Here is a 20,170-nt window from a genome sequence, read left to right as displayed (position 1 = left end):
AATTTATTCAGATACGATCGTACATTTAATTGAAAATTATGTTGTAAAAATTGTTCACCTAATTGAATTACATCCTACAAGCGTACGATCTAATATCGATATACGTAGCTCGGTATTATATAACTAAAGTTGGTGTTTCGTGTTTAACTGTAGATGCGAGTTACTTCTGCTTCATGAGCCTGAGCACGATCGGGTTCGGTGATATGGTTCCCGGTTCCTATCCCCGCCAAAGCCTTTACGAGTCGAGGAATGTAACCATTTGGTTCTGTTCTTTCTACATAATGTCTGGAATGGCGCTGACTGCGATGTGCTTCAACATCCTGCACGATGAAATCGTTCACAGGCTTAGCCATCAGTCGGAGAAACAAGAACCAGTGAAAGCCAGCCCGAGTGTGGACGAACTATCGAGCGATCCTCTCACGTTAACCTCGTGACAATTTCCGTCTGGCAACTTGTGCCACAGGAACGGCACCGATGACAACGATATATGTGGAACAGAACCGCCAACCAACTTGTTCACCCATGAGAACGAAATTAATATCCTAAAGGATTCTTTCAATCAGGTAGACGTCACTAGAGACTGCAAGCCAATTTTGAAACTCGAGGATCACGTTCCGCCGATTCCTGGTGTCTACATGTTGCCGAAGGTCGACGAAGAGGTTGAAGAAAACACCGAAATGTAAAACTTTGTCTTCTCGTAGTCGGAAAAGTATGTTGCATAGAAATAACGAAGCAAAGGACGACCTGTTTAGATAGTTTCGTTCTCGAGAACGCTCTCGTGGAACACGACGTTGTTCGAGATTGATAGGTACCCTTAATACATCGTATATATTATAAATAGAGAGGTAATCATTCAATCACAGTGACATAGTGTGCGCTTCGACGATTGACGGGGAAATTGGATGAAACGCTTTCATCGATACGACCGTCGATACCGGTTTCGAGGTTGATTTATTTCGAAAATAGTAACTCGTTATCCTCTATATATTTTTTCTCTTTCTTTTCATAAATTAACGTTTTCGTAACAGGAACTGATGCTTCGCACGTAGGAAGATCCTTTGGTTGAAAAACGTTTCCAGGTATTCGTTCGAAGAAATAGATATATCGTTAGCGATCGATGGACTGTCTTCGCGTAGAGTTGCCGGGATTTAATGTTATTCGGTGCAAACGAATATTTATGCGTACGAAGTACGACATAAATGAGGTGTTTTAAATCTTCGTCGCACACGATGGATGCGGCAATTTCAAAGAAAGTACGCGACGATGTTCGAAAAACGGTTGGAATGTCGTTTCCAATATTAACGAGACGAAAGAGATTCTCAGTTTAAGACAAACGAACGAATTAACGTTATTTTCCTGTGATTTATTTCGCACTTTTTTTCCTCTAGAATAAATACGTATAATACGTGTAATTTCGAACGCTGTCAATTATAAAAATTAGTATTGGATGAAAACCAATGTCGCAAATAAATATGTATTTGCGAGAGAAGTTTAACGAATTAGCAAACTTTCTTTCCGTAAAAGATATGTTAAATGTTGAAAAACATTTTACTCGATTCGATAAACAAAGCGAGCGAAATAATGGTAACGTAAATGAGATTGGTCCAATTCGACGAGATATATAATACATATGCTTGTATATATCAAGTTTAATAAGACCAGCAATTACATTATGCGAGTTCTAAGTAAGATATCCTCGGGATATACGAAGTGTTTCCTAAATGTTCTAGGAAATTCCTAAACTTCCTGCAGACGTTCCTACGTTAATTCTGGTTTACTCTTAATGAACATTCATCCCATATTAGTAGAATGTGAAATCCGTGTTTTCGTCTAAACAGCTATCGAATATAAGAATAAACGGAAAAGAGAGGATTATTTTGCAAATACATATATCGAATAATATAAGATTGTACATATACATGCAACACCAACAGATACATACTTGTAAATATATTTTGGTTCTTTGGTCTAATAAGAAAGCAACATGGGATCAGAAATACAGTTTCTCGCGTCTCTTGTTCAGCAGTCTTGATAATTTCTATGATTTATTTATGACTTGGAAATGACATTCTAACTTATTATGAGATCGACTTAATATTTCTACACACCTATTTAGATAGAAATTCGTAACAGTTTTTATATTTCTGCATTTAAACGCTCATAAAATAAACACATTCTTGTCCATAATGTAACTGAATGGATTGATGCGTCTAGTCGTGTAGTGCATAATGAAACTTTCATTCATACGTCACTCTTTTATACGTGTATTGCACCATCATTGATCAATTATTCATACGCTAACAATTCTTTCATAACGACACTGCCAAAATAAGTAAGTATTACCCAGGAAAATTGATATAAAAATAAGTAAATCGTTATATATATATATACATACATATATCTGTAAGTATATTTTATGACAAACACATTTTTCTAAAAGAACCGGACGATGTTTCAATGTAAGTTTAACTTTTGTACATATCTATTTTATTGTCGACTTTTACTGGAACTATTCTATATCTTTTAATATTTCGAACGATTATTTATGCGATGATTTTACAAAACCAGGTAATACTTTGAAAGATAAACGCCAATTGTTTTTAATGTACCATCGTGCGGCCATTGACTAGACGCAGAAATCAATCGAACGAAAATCATATTTGAATTCTGTGCTCAAGAACAATAACTAAAATACTGTTGCGATTAGGCACTAATTTTTAAGAGTATCGCATATAAAACTATTCACACTGTTTAATATCGGTATATTCGTGATAGAGTATGAGATTATGGAGTGCGTAATGTATAGCTGTAAATTAGCTGTAAAATATTACTCTCGTCAAGTATCGAGCAGACTTTAAAAAAATATAAAACACTTACAGGTTGCTCTCTTCTGCGTAAGAAAACAGTTCTTTGTGCTATTGCACGTCATAGTTACGCCACATCAGATAAGCATAATTTACATTTGTTAATTAAACTCGTTTAGTTAATATCAAAAAATGGAAGCTATCGGGATGATCGATCGTTGGAATTGTTTCCAAGATTATGAATTATTCATAACAAATAACTATTCACATATGCATGTGTCGTATGCACGTTCAAGCCTCTGAATCTCGTATGTTTTATTCAGATATTTTATTTAAATATTAAACAAAACACAACATAGCTACGTTATAAAAACTTGTATATAACGAAATACTCTACTCGACGAAAGAACTGAATAATCTGGCCTGCAAAAGATCGAACCGCAACCAAACTAACGCATAGTCTGCTCTGTACCAGCGACGAATGAACCGCGTGCAGTAGCAACCTACACGAGTGTTTTTCTGTTTCTTGTAACATATCATAAGATGTAAGAACGTTAAAAGTTAAAAGTTTTTACGCTGAAAAAAAGAGAGGGGAAACTGGAACGATCGACGAACAATAACGTTGAAACTACGAATTCCGAATCGTACGTTCTGGTTGCGCAACAAATAGACAAGCGAGTTTCGTAACGTTGTCTAATGACAATCGATATTATCTTGAGCAGTTGCCTAGAGTTATCGTTATCACTTTGTTGGTGATTCGATAGAGAATCGTGGACGGTAGCCAAGACAAAGTTTGCTTTGGTGTTTGCACCGGACCATCCAGCCATCGATCCAACCTGGCTGACCGAGCAAACTTCCTCGCACTCGTTCCATTCATTTTGAAGGGCCACACGCGTTTCTCCAAGCTGACGCTTGGACAATTTGTTGCGGCAAACCACTTGTAACTTTTCTTCGATTTGTATGACCTTTGGATATACATATTATTGAACGTACCGATAATTTCGTCTAATACTAAATATAATAAAAAAAAAGTAGTCCTGCAGAAAGTTAGATGGAATTAAAAATTACATCAACGAGTTCTTTTCCTTTTGTTATATTATAGTAGAATGTTTTGATGGAATAACAATTTCTTGAACGATAAATATTGCCATCGGTGAAATCGTACACAAATTACAGTTGGTTTGATAGAGAAGAAATAAAATGCGCGTAGTACTCGAAGCGAAAGTTAAGAAGATGTACCAAGGAAGAATTTACAGACCAGTTGTACCCATTCGTAAATTATATAAAATTTGATACCAGAACGTAAGGAAGCACGTTTCACAAAGTATACCACGAACTTTCAGTTCTATGAATCAAAGATTTACATATACAGTTTCATACTTCGTATTAAAATTATACAACAAATATTCCACGAAGATAGCAATTTCATTAAAAAATTCCTTTCTTAAGTTTTATTGCCGTTGTTTCTTTCTGCTCATCGAAACGTTAAGAAGAAAGAGATCTTATTTTGTTTCTTCGTCTCTTTACCTTATCTCTGAGAACTAACATAAAAATTCAATTATGAAGTTTACAAGGTAATAGCTTACAAAGAGAAGCAATTTGCTTCGTGTGACGCTATCTTCAGCTTCAATGTGAATTCCCATTAGAGAAATCTCCAATTCGACTTTTCTTATTTTATAAGATTTTCCTCTTATGTGTCTCCTGATTTCACGCCCTTGCGTTCTGGTTTCTCTCCTCATTCCTCAGGGAAATATGACTCGACTCAAAGTACTCGTCGACCACCACGAAACTTTAGTACGACAGTTTGCGAGAGAAAAAAAAAAAGAACATGTTCAACGGATTTCTGATTAATAAACCGCAGTTTCTCCAAGAAAAAAGAAAGAAAGAAATGACAGAGATTTGATGCTTTGTCAATCAATTTCACGTATTTGATACTTTTGTTACGTGCACTTAAAACGATATAATAATCTGCATTGATAATTTATTAAACATTCGAATTCAATGTTTTCGAAAACATTCATCTGTACCATTGAATTCCATTGATGGTCATATTTAACGAATAATACTGTCAATGAGTATAAAGTCAATTACACCGCAACATATTCTCAATTAATAACAAACGAGTTTATACAAAAGGGCTCTTGAATCTCCTAGAATGGTACTTGCAAATTGCTTTGTATCTCTATACAAATGAACGAAAGTTTCTGTAAAAACCAGTGAAATCAAAATAATAAAGGACGAAAAATATTCATTTCGTTTCTTCGATAACGATAACGTGTGTCGTATAGGATTATAACTAATTTGCATATTTTCTGCGAACTAGAATTTTCAAAAGGAACACGTAATACCAAAGTACACGTTCGTCGATTGCTCAAACGAGGAATTAACTAAACCATTAGCGATAGGAAGAACATTGAAAAGTAGAAAAAGAATGGAAATGGCTGATTCAATGTTCGCGTTTGTCGAATCGGCGGGATTTGCTTCTGCCGTCCTTCCGTACTAGCGAATCCTATACAAAATTGCAACGTAATTGTAATTCGAACGCAGCTAGACGTTTCTACGAGCGAAACTCGATCTTCGAAAATATCATTTAATTAATATGAAAATGTCATGAAAAATGGTAATTGGAATTAACGAACATGTCGCTAATAGAGACCCCTAAGAATCGAGCGACGTGGCTGAACTTTTCTATATTACCTTGTATATAATATTAAACGTTGTACGATATTAATACCGACAGTTAACGTTTAATGTTAGAAGAGTACTATTGAAACATTAGAATTTCTATTTTCACTCTCGATCGACTTTGTCCAAATAAGAGTTGCACGTTTCTAAGCGTGAATCGCTATACGCTACACCCGAGAAATTAAGAGAACGACAAACACGATAGGAAATATCATTGGAGATTTCTCGTACACGATAATCATGATCCGAAGAAATAGTTACGTGCACTTCGTAGCAGTTTTGTATTATCTGTTCCCACCTGGAATGTAAATCTTTGTATAGTGAAACTTGCGTGTCATAATTTTTATTGGCGAAGATTAAATGGAAAAATTTTCTTTATTTTCTGTCTCGCCGTGACAGAATTGGTGATGTGTGTACGTATGATACGCGTGTATGTGTATGTGCGCATTCTCGAATAACAAATTTGCGTCAACTTTATTTGATTAGCAAATTTTACATCTCAAATTAACGAAAGTCAAAGTAAAAGAGCAGCTACGTTTTCTTTGTACTATTGTTCTTCTCAAGTTTATGCATTCGTTTGTGATTCTCAAAGTTTATGCATTCGTAATAATCTATTTTGTTTATTAACAAATGAGAAATGTATTCGTTCTTTACTTCTACATCACTTTTATGTTTCAGCTTTCCGATGAGACTGTTTGTAACGATGTTTCTTCGATTTTTTGAAAAGTATACATGTAAAAAGATATGAGAGGAAAGAGCGTGTGCGAAAAGAGAGAAATAGAACGTGACAAACAACAGGAGAACCGAGGAGTACCATGAACCTATCGTTTGAATTGGTGTCATGTAACAAATATAAGAATCAATTAATACTTTGTAAATAGTTAAGAAATTGGACACTATGGAAGTGCATTCGTCGTCACTGTAAAATACATGAAAAAAACGAATTGCTGGATATTGTACGTCTGTATAACCGTTTGTCGGACAATGTATCTTATATTACAGAATAATAAAACAAAAAAGACTTATCAAAATCTTAATTTCCTCTTTTAAATTGATTGCCCTTCCCTTCATAAAGGAACGAAAAGTTAAAATTGAAATGTTAATGCAAGCTGCCAAAATCGCGTAATACAAGAAATCGTTAATTCAATCTATATAGACGTACATTTTAGACGCGTAATATACATACGTATGAATCTTTATTTCTTCTACGCTGATAATTTACGATTTCATAATCATATACACAAACCTTTAGACCGCTGGACACGAAGAAATATTTCATTATCACGTCTATTCTGTCCTTCATCGATGACCGCAATATTTTGTATTTACTTCTAATTGCATCAGCTTCCATGTTTGAATTGAATATGCGACACTTTATGGAATTCCGTTTGTTTGAACCTGTTGCGTATTTGTATTTATTAGAACCATATAATTGAAATTCATATAATAAGAACTTGCCAAGAGAATTCTCTTTACTACTTACGATTTCTCGTTCATATAATAGCAGTTCACGTTCAAACAAAATGAATTCGATGATTGGAAGTTTCTTTAATCTTGTTTAAACGGAATAATTACTACACTCGACGAGATCGTTTGATTTTTGCCCCTAATCATCATTTCTATATTCTAGAGGGCGTAATAAAACCTCTGAATGGTCGATATTGTAGAACACATGACACGGTATACCGTAGTCGTACCAGAATCGATTCAATTACTCGTCGGTAATGTAACTCCTATATTCGCCGTGGCATATCATAGAGGGCGTAAACAGCTCTCTAATCTTTTCCGAGATCGGTATTTTAGAACGTGGAACAAGTCCCACATAATATCAGATCTATATTATATTTTAGTCAATGGTTAAATATAAATGATTTTACAATTAAAATAGTTTCCTTAACAACCGACAGCCGTTTAATCTTGTCCTGTACCTATACTTACTATTTCGAAATCTATTATTTTTCTTTAACAATACTATTTAATATCTTTCAGTGACACTAACTTAGAAAACATATTACATAATTCTATTTATTTTCTATTTACTTACATAGTTCTGTTTATTTATTTATGAAGCGAATTTAATTATGTGACTTTACTTACTCATTATTTTGTGATTAATTACTGTAACATACTTATTAAATGGCTCAAAACATAGTAATTAGTAATCATCAATTAATGAATATAAATTATATAAATAAATAGTAACTAAAATCTGATATGAAATATTTATTTACAATAATTTAGTTGTATAAAAATCTCGAAAATCTAATATTTCTATTGTTATACTTCCTATAAATATAATAAAATAACTTAGATGTACATATATTTCTACAGGAAGAATTCATTGATATTGAAAATCATGCACATAAATCCTATTAGGATTCAAGATCAAAAACGGAGAGAAAATTAAAAACACACAGAAAAAATATATTTTGTTTCCTTGATAAATGTAGTGTCATATGTACAATGCCATTATTGATTATATAAATTAGTCTTGGTGTTGTCTTCATTTTGTTTGTTTCTGAACAGTACTATTCTGGAGTTTTCCACTTTTTTTTCTTTTGTAATTTAATATATTTGTATTTTAAAATATCAACTTTAAACTCTACTTTAACAATTCCTTTACCCAAATTGAATAATTCAAAACGAATTGCTCTTCATCCAATAAACAATGGACTTCTTATAAACTTGATTGAGCATATAAAGGAATAGGGATGAGAGACTGTTTTTATTTAATGATCATGACAATGTAATGATGCATATTCAGGTGATATCATGACATCTACCATTCCTTTTTATGCTCATCCATTGATACGCCTCCAGGACCTAAAGATACTATCATTAAAAGGCCACCAATCACTGATAATGTCTGTAAAAATTGAGATATATATTTAACGCTTTTAATTGATAACATTGATAAAGGTAACAATGGTTGAATTTTACCTGGAAAAAGTCGTATTTAAGGAAGTCCCTAAGAGCCTTATACTCTGGAATGGTCCACCATGCATTATGGTAAAGGTTCAGTGCAGATAATATTAAGACAAGTAACAATGCACTGAGTTTGGTTTTATATCCAATAGTGACTAATACCATCAAACTGCTTCCAAGAATATCTTGCATGATTTGGAGGAATGATATTTCGAAGCGAATTAACGTGGTAAACATAAACGCTAATAAAATTCTACCAGCTAATTGCAAGAGATTTTTAGGTTTATTATCTCCAAGACTTGGTACACCAGCAAATAATGATCTTCCTTCTACTCTTGATTCAGCCAGAACCAGAAGGAGTGCTCCTATCAATGCTAGGTTTCTAAATAGAAATGTTACGTCCCACAAAATATTGTAAGCCAGTGTCTGGAGAACTACTATGAAAAACAAGATTCCACAAGCAATGCTGACTTTCCATCTTCCAATAACCATGACACAACCACCAAGTTGTCCAATTAAATTAATCAAGACAAACATTGTAGCTAAGAAGGTACCACAATGCCAACTATTGTTCATAAATTCTTTTTGCTCTGACCATTGAAACCACATTCTCAATCCATCTTCCAAAAATGTGGCTATAAGACATAATCTTGCAAGAGTTGGCAGTATATGCTTTCCATTGCGAATTACCTATTGTTAAAAAAAAATAATAAGTGAATAAATAATTCATACTTAAACATACTGATATATATATGTCTTGAAATCTTTTATTTCTCATTAGTATTTTACATATTTGTCAATATTGCATAAAGCAAACTAAATAAATTTATACAGAATAAATAAGTATTTCTTACAGATTTAATGTTATTAACAAAAGTATCGTATAAATAGAAAAATGAAGTAAGGTTAAACATTAATGTTCTAGATAACTTTTAATCTTTATTATCTCAATTTATTTAAACTAAATTGTTCACCTAATCAAATCGGTGAAAGCAATGGAATTCGTAACAGACACGTACATATATCCTTAAAAATCCTGATGCATAACCTTTAATTTTATAAGGTAGAGACAACAATGTAGGAAAGTTTACAATATTCAGCAATATTAAAAATGCCTTATATTAACAAATAATCAGGAATAAAAAAAATGTAAATTAAAATATGTGAATGTACATAAGAATCGTGTCACGATGACGTTGACAGGAGTACATCTGTGCTCCTACAGGATTTCTATGGGTGTTCTATTACGAGTTCCTTTGCAGTAACAGACTTATTCGTAAAAGAGAAATAAATCAAGCACGGTGGCCTGTAAATTCACCTGATCTGCGATTTCTTCCGCTTTTGAGATCACCTCCTGCGAGATCAGCATCTTGTTTTATTTAAAAATCAAAAAAGTATCCATACACTAACATATACACACGTGCGCGCACGCAAGTGATACCGATAGAAACGACTAGACGAAGACAGAGAAGAAGAGGGAGAGACAGAGAAAATCAGAGAAACACGGAACAACTAGGCTTACTGCTCTACACGACTGTATAAATGGTATTCTCACAACTCTTCTGAATGATGTGGAGTTCGAAGTACGCGTCACTTCCGGCATACGTGGTCGGACAATACATTTCGTGATATTTTTGAAAGTACAAAAATCAATTACTTAAATTATATGTATTTTTGATTTTCTGAAAATTATCTGTTATTACTTGCCATCATTTTCTAATTTTATTCTTCTCTTTTAAAAACCGTTAATTTTTAACGATATTTGTTTCGTATTTCGAATACTTATACCACTATCGATGACATAACCATCTGATTTTAAGAATATTACTAAATAAATAAATTTTGATGATATAAGTCAATGAAATCAAACTGCAGAATTTATTTGTACTAATAATACGATTGTAAAATGTTCTTTTATTTTTATGTTTCTATCCCAATTGAACAATTTTGTTTATCATACATAATTGTGATTGTTTAGAATTAAATATTTTATATATTACAATATAAAATTCGCGCCCACTTTTAAGATGAAAATACAATTCTGTTGATATACTCCATTTTTATTGAGATGTGTATATACACTAAAATAGTGTGCATGTATATTAACCTGTATATCTTTAAAATATGATATATTTTTCAAACGTATGTAAAATGTTTATAAAAAATATGTATATGTCGTCTTCCAAATTATCCAGCATTAAAAAGCCATCATAAAGATTCCATTGAAGAAATTATAATTTTTGATAGATTATAAAGGTTAAAAATATTAATTGCATTTTTATGTACAGTATTTAGATCGTAATTGTTTGATTTTGCTAATTAAGTATAGTGTTTTTTTAACCATGAAATCAAATTTGTATGCACTGTGAAAAGAAGTTTCAATTTAGAACTGAACCATATGAAAATACTACCGAAGCGCCATTGTAATCATGCGTTGACAACTGGAACTAGTGCATAGACCTTTGTAAATGTAGGATATGTTTTTTATTGTGTTATGTTGTGTAAAGGTAAAAAAATAAATTCAAGATATATCAAAGTGGATGAAAGATGTGTAACATTATTGAAGAATTAAAATTCGAATGATTTCGGAACATATTGTGTCTGATATCAATAATATTTTACATCGTAAAAAGAAAATAAAATTTTTTATAAAACATGTTACTGTTACGATTTATTTTTCGTATTATTCAAATAACATTTATAGAACTAGTTTCATAATCAGAAATACTGCAATTATTTACAATACGTTTAAGCGAGGTAATAAAAAATATAATTTTCACTTAGAGCATGTTGTAAATAGATTTTGGATATTCCACGTTCTTTTCACACAAGGACAACTATTGGTACCTCTAGGGAAGTTATATTTTATTTAAGTTATTATTTTTTATGAGAATTTTTGTTCAGAAATTTTATATCAATTTAATCTTCTATTTCATACATATTGTATCATAATTAACAAAATAAATTAATTGCCATTAAAGATGCATGCCGTAGCTTTATTCTTTATTCCAGAGTGATCAGCATGGCACAAAAAGAAACTACTAATCTAATTAGAGAAGATTTTGATGCTGGCCCATCGAGCTATGATGAAATTATTCCTGGTTTGTTTCTTGGGAATCTTACAGCTGCTACAGATATCGAATGGTTAAAGGAAACTAAAATAAATTATATACTCACAGTAGATTCATGTCCACTTCCAAGAAAAATCCAAGGACTTCTACCAAATTTGATTGTAAAATACATACAAGTTACCGATATGCCACGCGAAGATCTTTTAACTCACTTTGAAGATTCTTATGAGTTTATAGATCATTCTCTACAGCAGAATGAAAAAATTTTGGTACATTGCTATTTTGGTATTTCTAGATCAGCTACAATCGTTATTGCATATTTAATGAAAAAATATAAAAAAAGTTTCTACGATGCGTTTGAAGCAGTAAAAGAAAAGAGACGCTTTGTGGGACCTAACGCTGGTTTTTTAGCACAGTTGAAGCTTTATGAAGAAATGGGTTTTGGAGTAGATAATACTAACGTACAATTCAAAATGTATAAATTACAAATTGCAGGTGATAAGATGCGAAAGGCAAAAATTTTACCACAAAATTGTGCAGATTTGATAAAATCAGATCCTGCTCTTGCTACGGTACATCCAGAGCCAACAGTATATCGCTGTAAAAAGTGTAGAAGAATCATAGCAAGTGCTAGCAATGTTTTGCCACATATGCCAAACGAAAGACAAATCTGGAGACATATAAGTACAAGAAAAGCGTCACGCGAATTGTTGGAACCGCTACAGAAACGAGAGCAGCAACCTGCAGAATTTTGTACAAAAATATTGTTCGTGGAGCCGCTAGCTTGGATGCCCGATATAACGCACAATGTCGAGGGGAAATTGAATTGTCCAAAATGTAATACAAAGCTAGGCTCTTTTAGTTGGATAGCGGGTAGTCAATGTCCATGTGGCAGCAAAATAGCACCTGCATTTTATTTGGTTCCTTCAAAAGTAGATTGGAGCAATGCTGTGCAAAATGTACAAGTAACTGTATAGTACTAAACTGTATCTCTATAATTAAGATCTTTTGGACGGATGACTAGGATGTAATAACTAATATGTAAGAAGAAATTTTTGGAATCTTTTTACGTGGTTCTAGCTCGATTAACGTTATAACGAATATACGTGTGACCAATGTACTTAGGAAATTTATATTCTAATTTTGTGCCAATGTTCTTACATTATATGTGAACATATTCGTTTTACGACTATAACTTTACATATTTCTTGCCGCAACGAGTACACGACCCGTTCTTCCACAGAAAGAGATCGATCATTGTATTTATACATCTTGCTTTTTTCTATGGTTAACATACATAATATAATAACATTGTAGACTAACATATAACATTTTCTGTATAGATGTCTTGTATTAAGCAGATAATACATATATGATTTTTATTATTTATTAAGCTATTTCAGTTCTACAAAATAACGTTTCGAGTTATTTCCATTACCCTGTATTTCGTACTTAAATCCTAATTTCTATGCAACCATGTTCGATCTGTTGGTCCTTTATATTATATCATCTTCTTTTTCTTACATTGACTTAAACGATGCCGTTAAAACCTTTGGTATTTTATAAATCGCTATCACTTGAAATTTAAAAAGGGATATTATTATGCAAAGAGAGAGTGGGAGAGAGAAAGCTACATGCTTGCGTGCATGGCAGAATACGCGGTTCCGTATGGATGTGCTCTGAATCGTAACGCGTTTAAACTGCTCATCGTAGATCCTTCGAGTCCCCCGTGAATTTCTGTTTGATGATACGGAGGAAGATTGACATTTCCTAAATTTCCATTGATAAATCCATGGCAGGTAGAAGCTTGCATAGAGGTATAGTGTTGCGACGATCTCCAATACTCGCTGTAGGGATACTGCGCTACCTGAGAAGTCTGTAGAGTATCCGAGTTGTTTTCCTGCGTGTGCGTTATTCTGATAGGTCGTAAAGGTAAAGTGGTTTCCACTTCTCTGTTCGAGGAAACGCCTCGGTTAATAGCAGAACTCCTTTCGTTTCGGCGAAACTTGGCGCGTCTATTTTGAAACCATACCTATGAGTAAAATTTCCAAATGTTCAGTTTCGCGAGAGTATTTATACTAGTAAAAATATTTTGCTTCGCCGAGATCGAAGAAAATCGCGTCTATTTGAGATCGTCGAGGTTCGTATCTTGAAACGGATAGAGGCAACATTTTTACGAAAATATTTTAATTAAAAGCCATGAAACGAAAATATCATTGTGGTAAGCTGTAATTGTCGAACGAAGAGAAAAAAGAGAAGAAGAAACGAACGGACATAAGAAGGGATGCGGCAAGTGAAGACGGGACAGCGTGACGGCTCCTGGCAACCGTACAGTCCACGGCAGACAGACGAATGGACAGACATCAGCGGGAGACGAGGGACGTAGCAGCAGCACCAGTAGTGGATGGATCGACTCGTGTAAACGAAAAGTGTGCTTTCTGCACAACCGTGTAAGAGTCACCACACACGTGCTAGATACGCGACGTATCGTACAGCATACGTCGTATGCCAAGCACAGATGCCGCTGGAACGACGCAACTATCCTGCCAAGCTAATCATAGCTCCTTGCCCCTGACAACCTGTCTCCTCTGATTTTCTGCTTAGCTATCCGCGGCGACCTCCATCCTCTTTCCTTCCTTTTTTTCACTTTTTCTTCTTCTCTTTCCTATACCTCCGTCTGCCTGTCTGCCTTCCTTCTAACGTTGCCCACCATAATCCCAAGAAACATGTGTGAACTTGGCCCACCAAGCGATACGATACTTTTTCTCCTTTACATGCTACCACGATACTTTTTCTCTTCCACAAAGCAAAAATCATCATCGAATGCCTCTACTGTACTTGAAAATACATCTTTCTTTTCTTATTCCATTCAGTTCTTTTCTTACTTTCAAGTTCAAAGATGCTGTTGCCATTACCTGCACTCTGGCTTCCGATAGAGATACACGCGTTGCAAGTTCTTCTCGAACGAAAGCATCCGGATAATGCGTCCTTTCAAACACCCTCTCCAACGCGGCTAATTGTTGCGCCGAGAATGTTGTCCTACTCCTTCTGGGTCGCCTACACGTAGGTGTCGTGGAACTTTCGTTGCACTCTGTAAAATATAAGCGTATCATTTGCCACAATCACTTTATCGCAATGACTTCATCTACAATACGCCGGCCAAACTGTTACACCGATTGCCTAAATCGTTATTAGCGCGGGGTTACTTGGAAGAAAGTGAAAATTCGAGTGAAATATTTCAAGATGCTGTCCGCGATAGGGAAGTAACGCTTCTAAAAAGGAAAAAGAGCAAAGAAGAGAAGCAGCACAGGCGCGGCTATTCTTGAATGACTTCACTGTACTTGAGCATTCATCAAAGCGGTATAATCTGAACAGCATGACTGGAAATGCGTGATTTCGATGGAATCAAGCTCATCGTGGATCGTGGATTAAACGTGAAAACTCGTCATGCGTGTACACGCGGGCCTGTCTCTCAGCGAAACGCGCGATCACGAATCGCGTTTAATTTTCTACGTTTCGTTACATAAGCGTTTGTACGAATCCTAACGTCTCGATCGCGAATACCCTGGATTCTTACCTAACGAATTAGTTGGTGTCGACAGTAAGCGCGAGACCGTGAAATCTTGCGGAGTATGAGGATTCGTCATTTGTGAAACTATCACGCTGTTGTTTTCTTCTTGTCCCGAATTTGCACACAACATTGTTCTCTTTTCGTTTAAGAAATAAACCTCTTTAGTCGAATAGCGATAGGACGAACGAATCGAATCGAATCGAATAGATAAATTATGAGCTTCGATTATTGCACAAATATATTTCTTATTCTTAAAATTGATTACTTAAACATATTGATAATGTCGTCGATGAGTTGCTTAAAACATTGTTAGATAACATTTCCTGCTCCCTAATTTTCAGTTTAGAAACAAATGTTTTATGAATTAATCAGGCTGTTCATTCAAGACGTAACAATTATTTATGAACGCCGAGGACCGAATGCGTAGTTTTTTCCTGAAAATCTTGGTCGAAGCGTGGCAGAGTAATTAAGGCTCATGCCACGTGCCAATCGGCTCAATGTGGTTCCAATGTGCTTGGAGAACTTTTTATACTTTTCCAGCAAATATTACGCTCCTTTATCGTTGCCCTATTCGGTTTAAATCTTTCAATCAATTAAAATATCAGAATAACGACCAACAATGTTTTCAATATTTTAACACTAACATTTACATTTGTTAGGTGCTTTTCACAGTGAAAATTATCGTAGTGAATTTTTATCGAGTATATTATCAACGGCTGCGATCATGGTCGTTACGATCAATTATAATTCGTTTCAGTTTCTGCGGGTCTTGCAAGAAAGGGGTAACTCAGGTCGAAACGCGTATACCTGTACCTTTCTTTTTTCTTTTGCATCGAATGCCAACTAGGAATATGTAAATTAGATAATATAAAAACGAACCGTATACTGCTCCAATTATCGTATTATACGAACATCAAATTCCTCCTCGTAGGATACGCACTTACTTTAAATCGATTCTTTATGCTAACAGTATATAATAAATGTACATTTTGTCACTCGTTGCTTGGCGATGAAAGCGTTTCGCTGTAGGTCTATAAATCAATTGCTCTTTTGGACGTTTTACGATCTTGCGACATTAATCGTCGATCATTTGAATAGCAAGGAATATCTCTCGTGAGCGCAAAGGCTCGGATGAATCTATAAGCGTGTATTATATCTAATACAATATCTAACAAGCGCGTCTGATTTAACGAATTGTAAAGACTGTTCTATTTCAATCCTTTCGAATAAAATTCGCAGTAACTGTCATTGTACGGATAGATGATAGTATCCAAGAAAGTCTTCGTCACGAGCACTCTGTACGGACAAGATCGTTTTGAACGAACGTTCTCGACGATAAGATTCGTTTCCAATGACGATGTTGCCAAAAGATTAACGTTGTCCCGTACGTAAACGAAAATATACGTATACATGCGACGATCACCCACTATAAAATTGCGAAGCGTGTTCGATCGCGGTAACGTTTCGTTCAAGTTCGAGCGTTGGTTTCATCCGAATCAGGCGTAAATCACAACTAGCCGATCGACTTTGCCGGAAGATCGTTTCGTGAAACCGTGAAACGAAGCCATCGTATTAGTTGATGCGGCGAGATGCCAACTGACTTGGCCGAGTTAAAACGTACTTGAAGATCCTCCTCAGCCTCTTCATTTGTCTTTCCTCTTCGTTCATTCTCCTCCCGCCCTCTTGCGTGCCCCTCGTTCTGTCGCTCCTTCCTCTTCTCTCATTTCGCATCTCGTTCTTCCTTTTACGCAGGGAGACACGCACGCAGGAGAGGAGAGAAATAGAGAATTTTAAGAGTAGGTGGAGATTTCCTCGGCAAGCTCCACCTTCATTAGATGCTCATTGGTTTCTAAACGGTAGCACGGCTTTCCGATGTTTTCTGGATGCAACCCCTGGCAATTTAAAAGTACGTACGCGTGCGTTGTCTGTTATCCAGAAATTTTGCCATCGTCGAAACGATAATTTTATTTTCTAAAAAGTGGCAATGAATCTCGTTGCAAGTTCTCGCAATGAATTTGCGAAAGGAACGGACCATTCCCGGTTCGTTTGCATCGAATCACATCGGTCGATTAAATTCTATAAATTGATCGATAAACATATAGTGACATACAGTATAAGCGCGGCGTTTTGATATTACAAGAAGAGAGAATAAGCAAGAGGCGCCGGCGTCATGATGGTTTCGATTTTCAGGGACACGCTAAACTACGCTTCTTTATGCGCCGGAACATTGGTCTTGTTCATAGCCGCGGCTTGACTCTCGTTACACAAGGGTGTCGAGTAACAATTTCGCCCTAACGCGAGTTCCCGATCCTTCCCCTTATTCCCGACTTTCTTCTACTTTCTTCTTCGAAAGTAACAATTTCTTGCTCCCTACTCCTGATTCGAATTAACCGAATTACCAAGCTTTTTCATCTTTGCGTAACGGCTACTCGCTGAAGAAACGAATATCTCAAATTTTACGACGATTCTTCTTTTTCTTGTATTTTTACAACTTTCATAAAAATGATATAACAGTCTGCATTCTTTTGATGTTTGAACCACCGACGGCAACCGCGTCGTAACAGCGTAGTGTCGTGAAAATCGCGAGACTAATCGCAGAACTCGAGCTATTGGTTATTGGAGAATTCAATGGACAAGAAGGGGAGGAATTCGAGAAGAAAAGACAGTACAGCTTTATCGAGAAAATGCTGCGAAAATCAATGAAAAAGTGTTGCAGTACGAAGTGGCGACAGCTGACCGCGTTATATCTATACCTCGACGTAGAACGAGCGTTCCCGGCTCTCAGCAACAATTATATTCCCGGCGATTTTATTTATACGAGGCTTTTACGAGCGCAGTCATTCTTGCTGTCAACCGTGCTGGCCCAATAAAACGCGACCGTGCATCCGTTCTTTCGCTACCCACTTTCGACGTTCGCTTAGACCGAACTATTTCCCTCGAAATAAACGGCAAACCACATTATGCGTCGCGTTCGTGAATTCAACGATTTGATTCAACGATATTCGTTTTACAAGACGGAGATCGTGCGATATTTAAAAGTATGCTCGCGATTCTCGAATCGTCGGATGCAGCTAAATCAAAAAGTATTCGACGTCTCGTAGTCGGAATGAAAAAGAATAAAAAAGAAAAAAAATAGGAAGGAGGGAAACGAAGGAATCTCGCGAGTCAGGAGACCGGCAATAAAATAGTCAGAAGTTCGTTTTTGGTGTTCCAGTCGCGATGAGACGGACGGGTGCGTCGCGACGCGGTGACACGTACACGTCGCACGTCGTGCGACGCCTAAGGAAAATTATGAGCCAAGCCTGGACACTTCACCGTGCCTTTGTCATCCTCTTTATCTTCGCGAGACTACCCGCGACTACGACACACGGTAACTCCTCTCTCTGCTTTGTTCTCTTTCATTCTCACCCCTTTTCGTTTTCTTCCCTCTTCTTCTTTTTCTACGCCCGCAAACCAGCAACCGCGATGGAGTTTACAAATCCACGAAAGAACTTGAAATTCTTCACGACGCACTTTTCTGGTATTTTCGTAATGCGATGCGCGACGATGAACGACTCGAGAAATCCGTCTCTTGGATGCGAACAATTTCTGCTAAGATTTCGACGAGCAATGCTTCGCACGCCTAAATATACAGGATATACTTGTTTGCGTATTTGAGAAGAAATTCGATGTTAGAAAATCCTATGATCAATCCAGTTCTATTAGAAACGCGTGGATTTTAGGCGATCGTAAGAGATCTCGGCATGCGTCAAGACGGATCAGTGTCCGACGTTGTGTAACGCAAAGAGGGGAAATCACAGATGCAGTTTTGACCACCGTGACAGTGATCGTTGCTTGACAACTCCCGAAATAGCTTCCATATGTGTACTTTGGAGAAATAGTCTTCACGGTATTTTCCATATATTTCCATATTCTTGTTTGCCCTTTCTTTCTTCACGGCCCGCCGTGCAACAATTATGTCGCCTGGCACTTGCACCACGCGATCAACTTCTTCGTATCTACATAAGTTTCTTGACACATATGTTACGTAAACGATTTTGACCACGATGAGAATATGAAATTGGCTCGACTTCCCGTTGTATGAGAGTGCAACGCGTACTTTGCGTTTATACTGTATTATATTTTCCACTTTCTTTCCCCCTTGACTTTTGATCGTCCACGAACGTAACTGTCGACTTTTTCCATGTTTCTTCTTCGCTTACTCCACGTGTTTCGTGTTTGTCACTATTTTAAACTCGCTTCTGTAAGTTCACAAGCTTTGTTCTAAAGCGTATCTCGAATACCAACGTATCACGAATTTCCAAGCCCCCTTGAATTTATCGAAATTCTGGAAATTTTCATAATCGCGATCAGCTACTGTAATTCATCCGTGTCCGCGAGAATCCGTTTTGCTTAGGCCATTTCTAAAGCGATTTTTATCCCACGGAGAGAAAACTCGTGAATTTACGATAATCACCTGACGACCAACTTTCAACTTCCGAATTCTTTTTTGAAATCTGCCTCTCGTCGGCCGAGTACGAGTGTCGAAGGGTGACACTTAACGTGCCGTGACGCCTTAAATCTACCTATAGAAGGAGATTCTCGTTTGGTAGCGAGGAGAGGACAAACAACTCGCCGAAAACCACGGAAAGCAAAAACGCTGCGATAGTGGTCATCGGGCACCGTGAAGACATTCGATTAACAGCGATGAAAAGAGATTCGGGGGTCTGCGAGACGGATTTCGTACTTCTTGACTAAGCGACGGTTACGTTCTCATCGGAGGAGACGACGACTGTCACGGTATTTGCGGTCAGGTTGCCACGAAATTGTCAACGGAGTCGAAAGGGAAAGTGTATAACACGATAACGACGAATGTTTCAAAGGAAAACGAGAAAGACTCGAACGTGGTCTGTCGGAGGAAGAAACATATCATGCTTCGGTTTCTTCGGTTCGTTCGAGCAATTACAAGGGTCGTGCGTCATTCTTGCCAATTAGACGGAGGAAGCGTCGACGATGCAGTGGAAAAGCCGCTGTTTCAACGTTTACTCTCTTTTCTTCTCCCTCTACCGATTTTCTTGCTCGCTCCTCTGACGACTGGAAGAAGATAATTTTACTCGTGCTACCCCCTGGTCCGA

At 36.3% G+C, this 20,170-nt stretch overlaps 4 protein-coding genes across 8 annotated transcripts in view; 2 read left to right on the top strand and 2 right to left on the bottom strand.

Annotated features, from left to right (window-relative positions):
* The window catches only part of LOC100746339 (TWiK family of potassium channels protein 7-like), a 176,295-nt gene extending 169,769 nt beyond the window's left edge, over positions 1-6,526 (top strand). For all 3 annotated transcript variants that reach the window (XM_003489414.4, XM_012385588.2, XM_033320685.1), the window contains one exon: positions 154-6,526. In XM_003489414.4, coding sequence (XP_003489462.1) covers positions 154-434 — 281 coding nt within the window. In that variant the 3' untranslated portion in view covers positions 435-6,526. The remainder of the gene's footprint in view (positions 1-153) is intronic.
* Positions 6,527-7,892: 1,366 nt separating this feature from the next.
* LOC100746220 (surfeit locus protein 4 homolog) lies at positions 7,893-10,001 on the bottom strand. Its single transcript, XM_003489413.3, has 3 exons — positions 9,733-10,001; positions 8,430-9,104; positions 7,893-8,355 (listed from the first exon to the last, which is right to left on the bottom strand). Exons 1-3 carry the CDS (start codon positions 9,781-9,783, stop codon positions 8,269-8,271), a joined length of 813 nt encoding a protein of 270 aa, XP_003489461.1. The 5' UTR covers positions 9,784-10,001; the 3' UTR covers positions 7,893-8,268.
* An 841-nt stretch (positions 10,002-10,842) lies between these two features.
* Positions 10,843-12,874, top strand: LOC100746099 (dual specificity protein phosphatase MPK-4). Of its 3 annotated transcripts, XM_012385608.3 has the most exons (3): positions 10,843-11,171; positions 11,427-11,515; positions 11,594-12,874. In XM_012385608.3, exons 2-3 carry the CDS (start codon positions 11,437-11,439, stop codon positions 12,460-12,462), a joined length of 948 nt encoding a protein of 315 aa, XP_012241031.1. In that variant the 5' UTR covers positions 10,843-11,171; positions 11,427-11,436; the 3' UTR covers positions 12,463-12,874. The 3 variants fall into 3 exon arrangements, with proteins under 3 accessions (XP_012241031.1, XP_003489460.1, XP_033176579.1); XM_003489412.4 differs by having other exon boundaries at positions 10,844-11,171; positions 11,427-12,874; XM_033320688.1 differs by having other exon boundaries at positions 10,856-10,921; positions 11,427-12,874.
* A 95-nt stretch (positions 12,875-12,969) lies between these two features.
* LOC100745860 (dorsal root ganglia homeobox protein) lies at positions 12,970-15,292 on the bottom strand. The gene is made up of 3 exons (XM_033320690.1): positions 15,063-15,292; positions 14,401-14,576; positions 12,970-13,517 (listed from the first exon to the last, which is right to left on the bottom strand). Exons 1-3 carry the CDS (start codon positions 15,184-15,186, stop codon positions 13,116-13,118), a joined length of 702 nt encoding a protein of 233 aa, XP_033176581.1. The 5' UTR covers positions 15,187-15,292; the 3' UTR covers positions 12,970-13,115.
* Between the last annotated feature and the right edge of the window lie 4,878 nt (positions 15,293-20,170).

This window comes from Bombus impatiens, unplaced genomic scaffold (assembly GCF_000188095.3).
Source record: "Bombus impatiens unplaced genomic scaffold, BIMP_2.2 scf_0321, whole genome shotgun sequence".
Classification (NCBI taxonomy): Eukaryota; Metazoa; Arthropoda; class Insecta; order Hymenoptera; family Apidae; genus Bombus; species Bombus impatiens.
This window is presented reverse-complemented; position numbering and strand designations above follow the sequence as displayed.

What these genes read in the sequence shown, in the direction of transcription:
- LOC100746220 (XM_003489413.3), bottom strand. Translation starts at nt 9,783, where the DNA reads ATGCTGATCTCGCAGGAGGTGATCTCAAAAGCGGAAGAAATCGCAGAT. An exon ending in CGGAAGAAATCGCAGATCAG is followed by an intron (nt 9,105 to 9,732) that starts GTGAATTTACAG and finishes TTTTAACAATAG; the next exon opens with GTAATTCGCAATGGAAAGCA. An exon ending in TTAAATACGACTTTTTCCAG is followed by an intron (nt 8,356 to 8,429) that starts GTAAAATTCAAC and finishes CAATTTTTACAG; the next exon opens with ACATTATCAGTGATTGGTGG.
- LOC100746099 (XM_003489412.4), top strand. Translation starts at nt 11,437, where the DNA reads ATGGCACAAAAAGAAACTACTAATCTAATTAGAGAAGATTTTGATGCT.
- LOC100745860 (XM_033320690.1), bottom strand. Translation starts at nt 15,186, where the DNA reads ATGTTGTGTGCAAATTCGGGACAAGAAGAAAACAACAGCGTGATAGTT. An exon ending in GACACCAACTAATTCGTTAG is followed by an intron (nt 14,577 to 15,062) that starts GTAAGAATCCAG and finishes TATATTTTACAG; the next exon opens with AGTGCAACGAAAGTTCCACG. An exon ending in TATCGGAAGCCAGAGTGCAG is followed by an intron (nt 13,518 to 14,400) that starts GTAATGGCAACA and finishes TTTTACTCATAG; the next exon opens with GTATGGTTTCAAAATAGACG.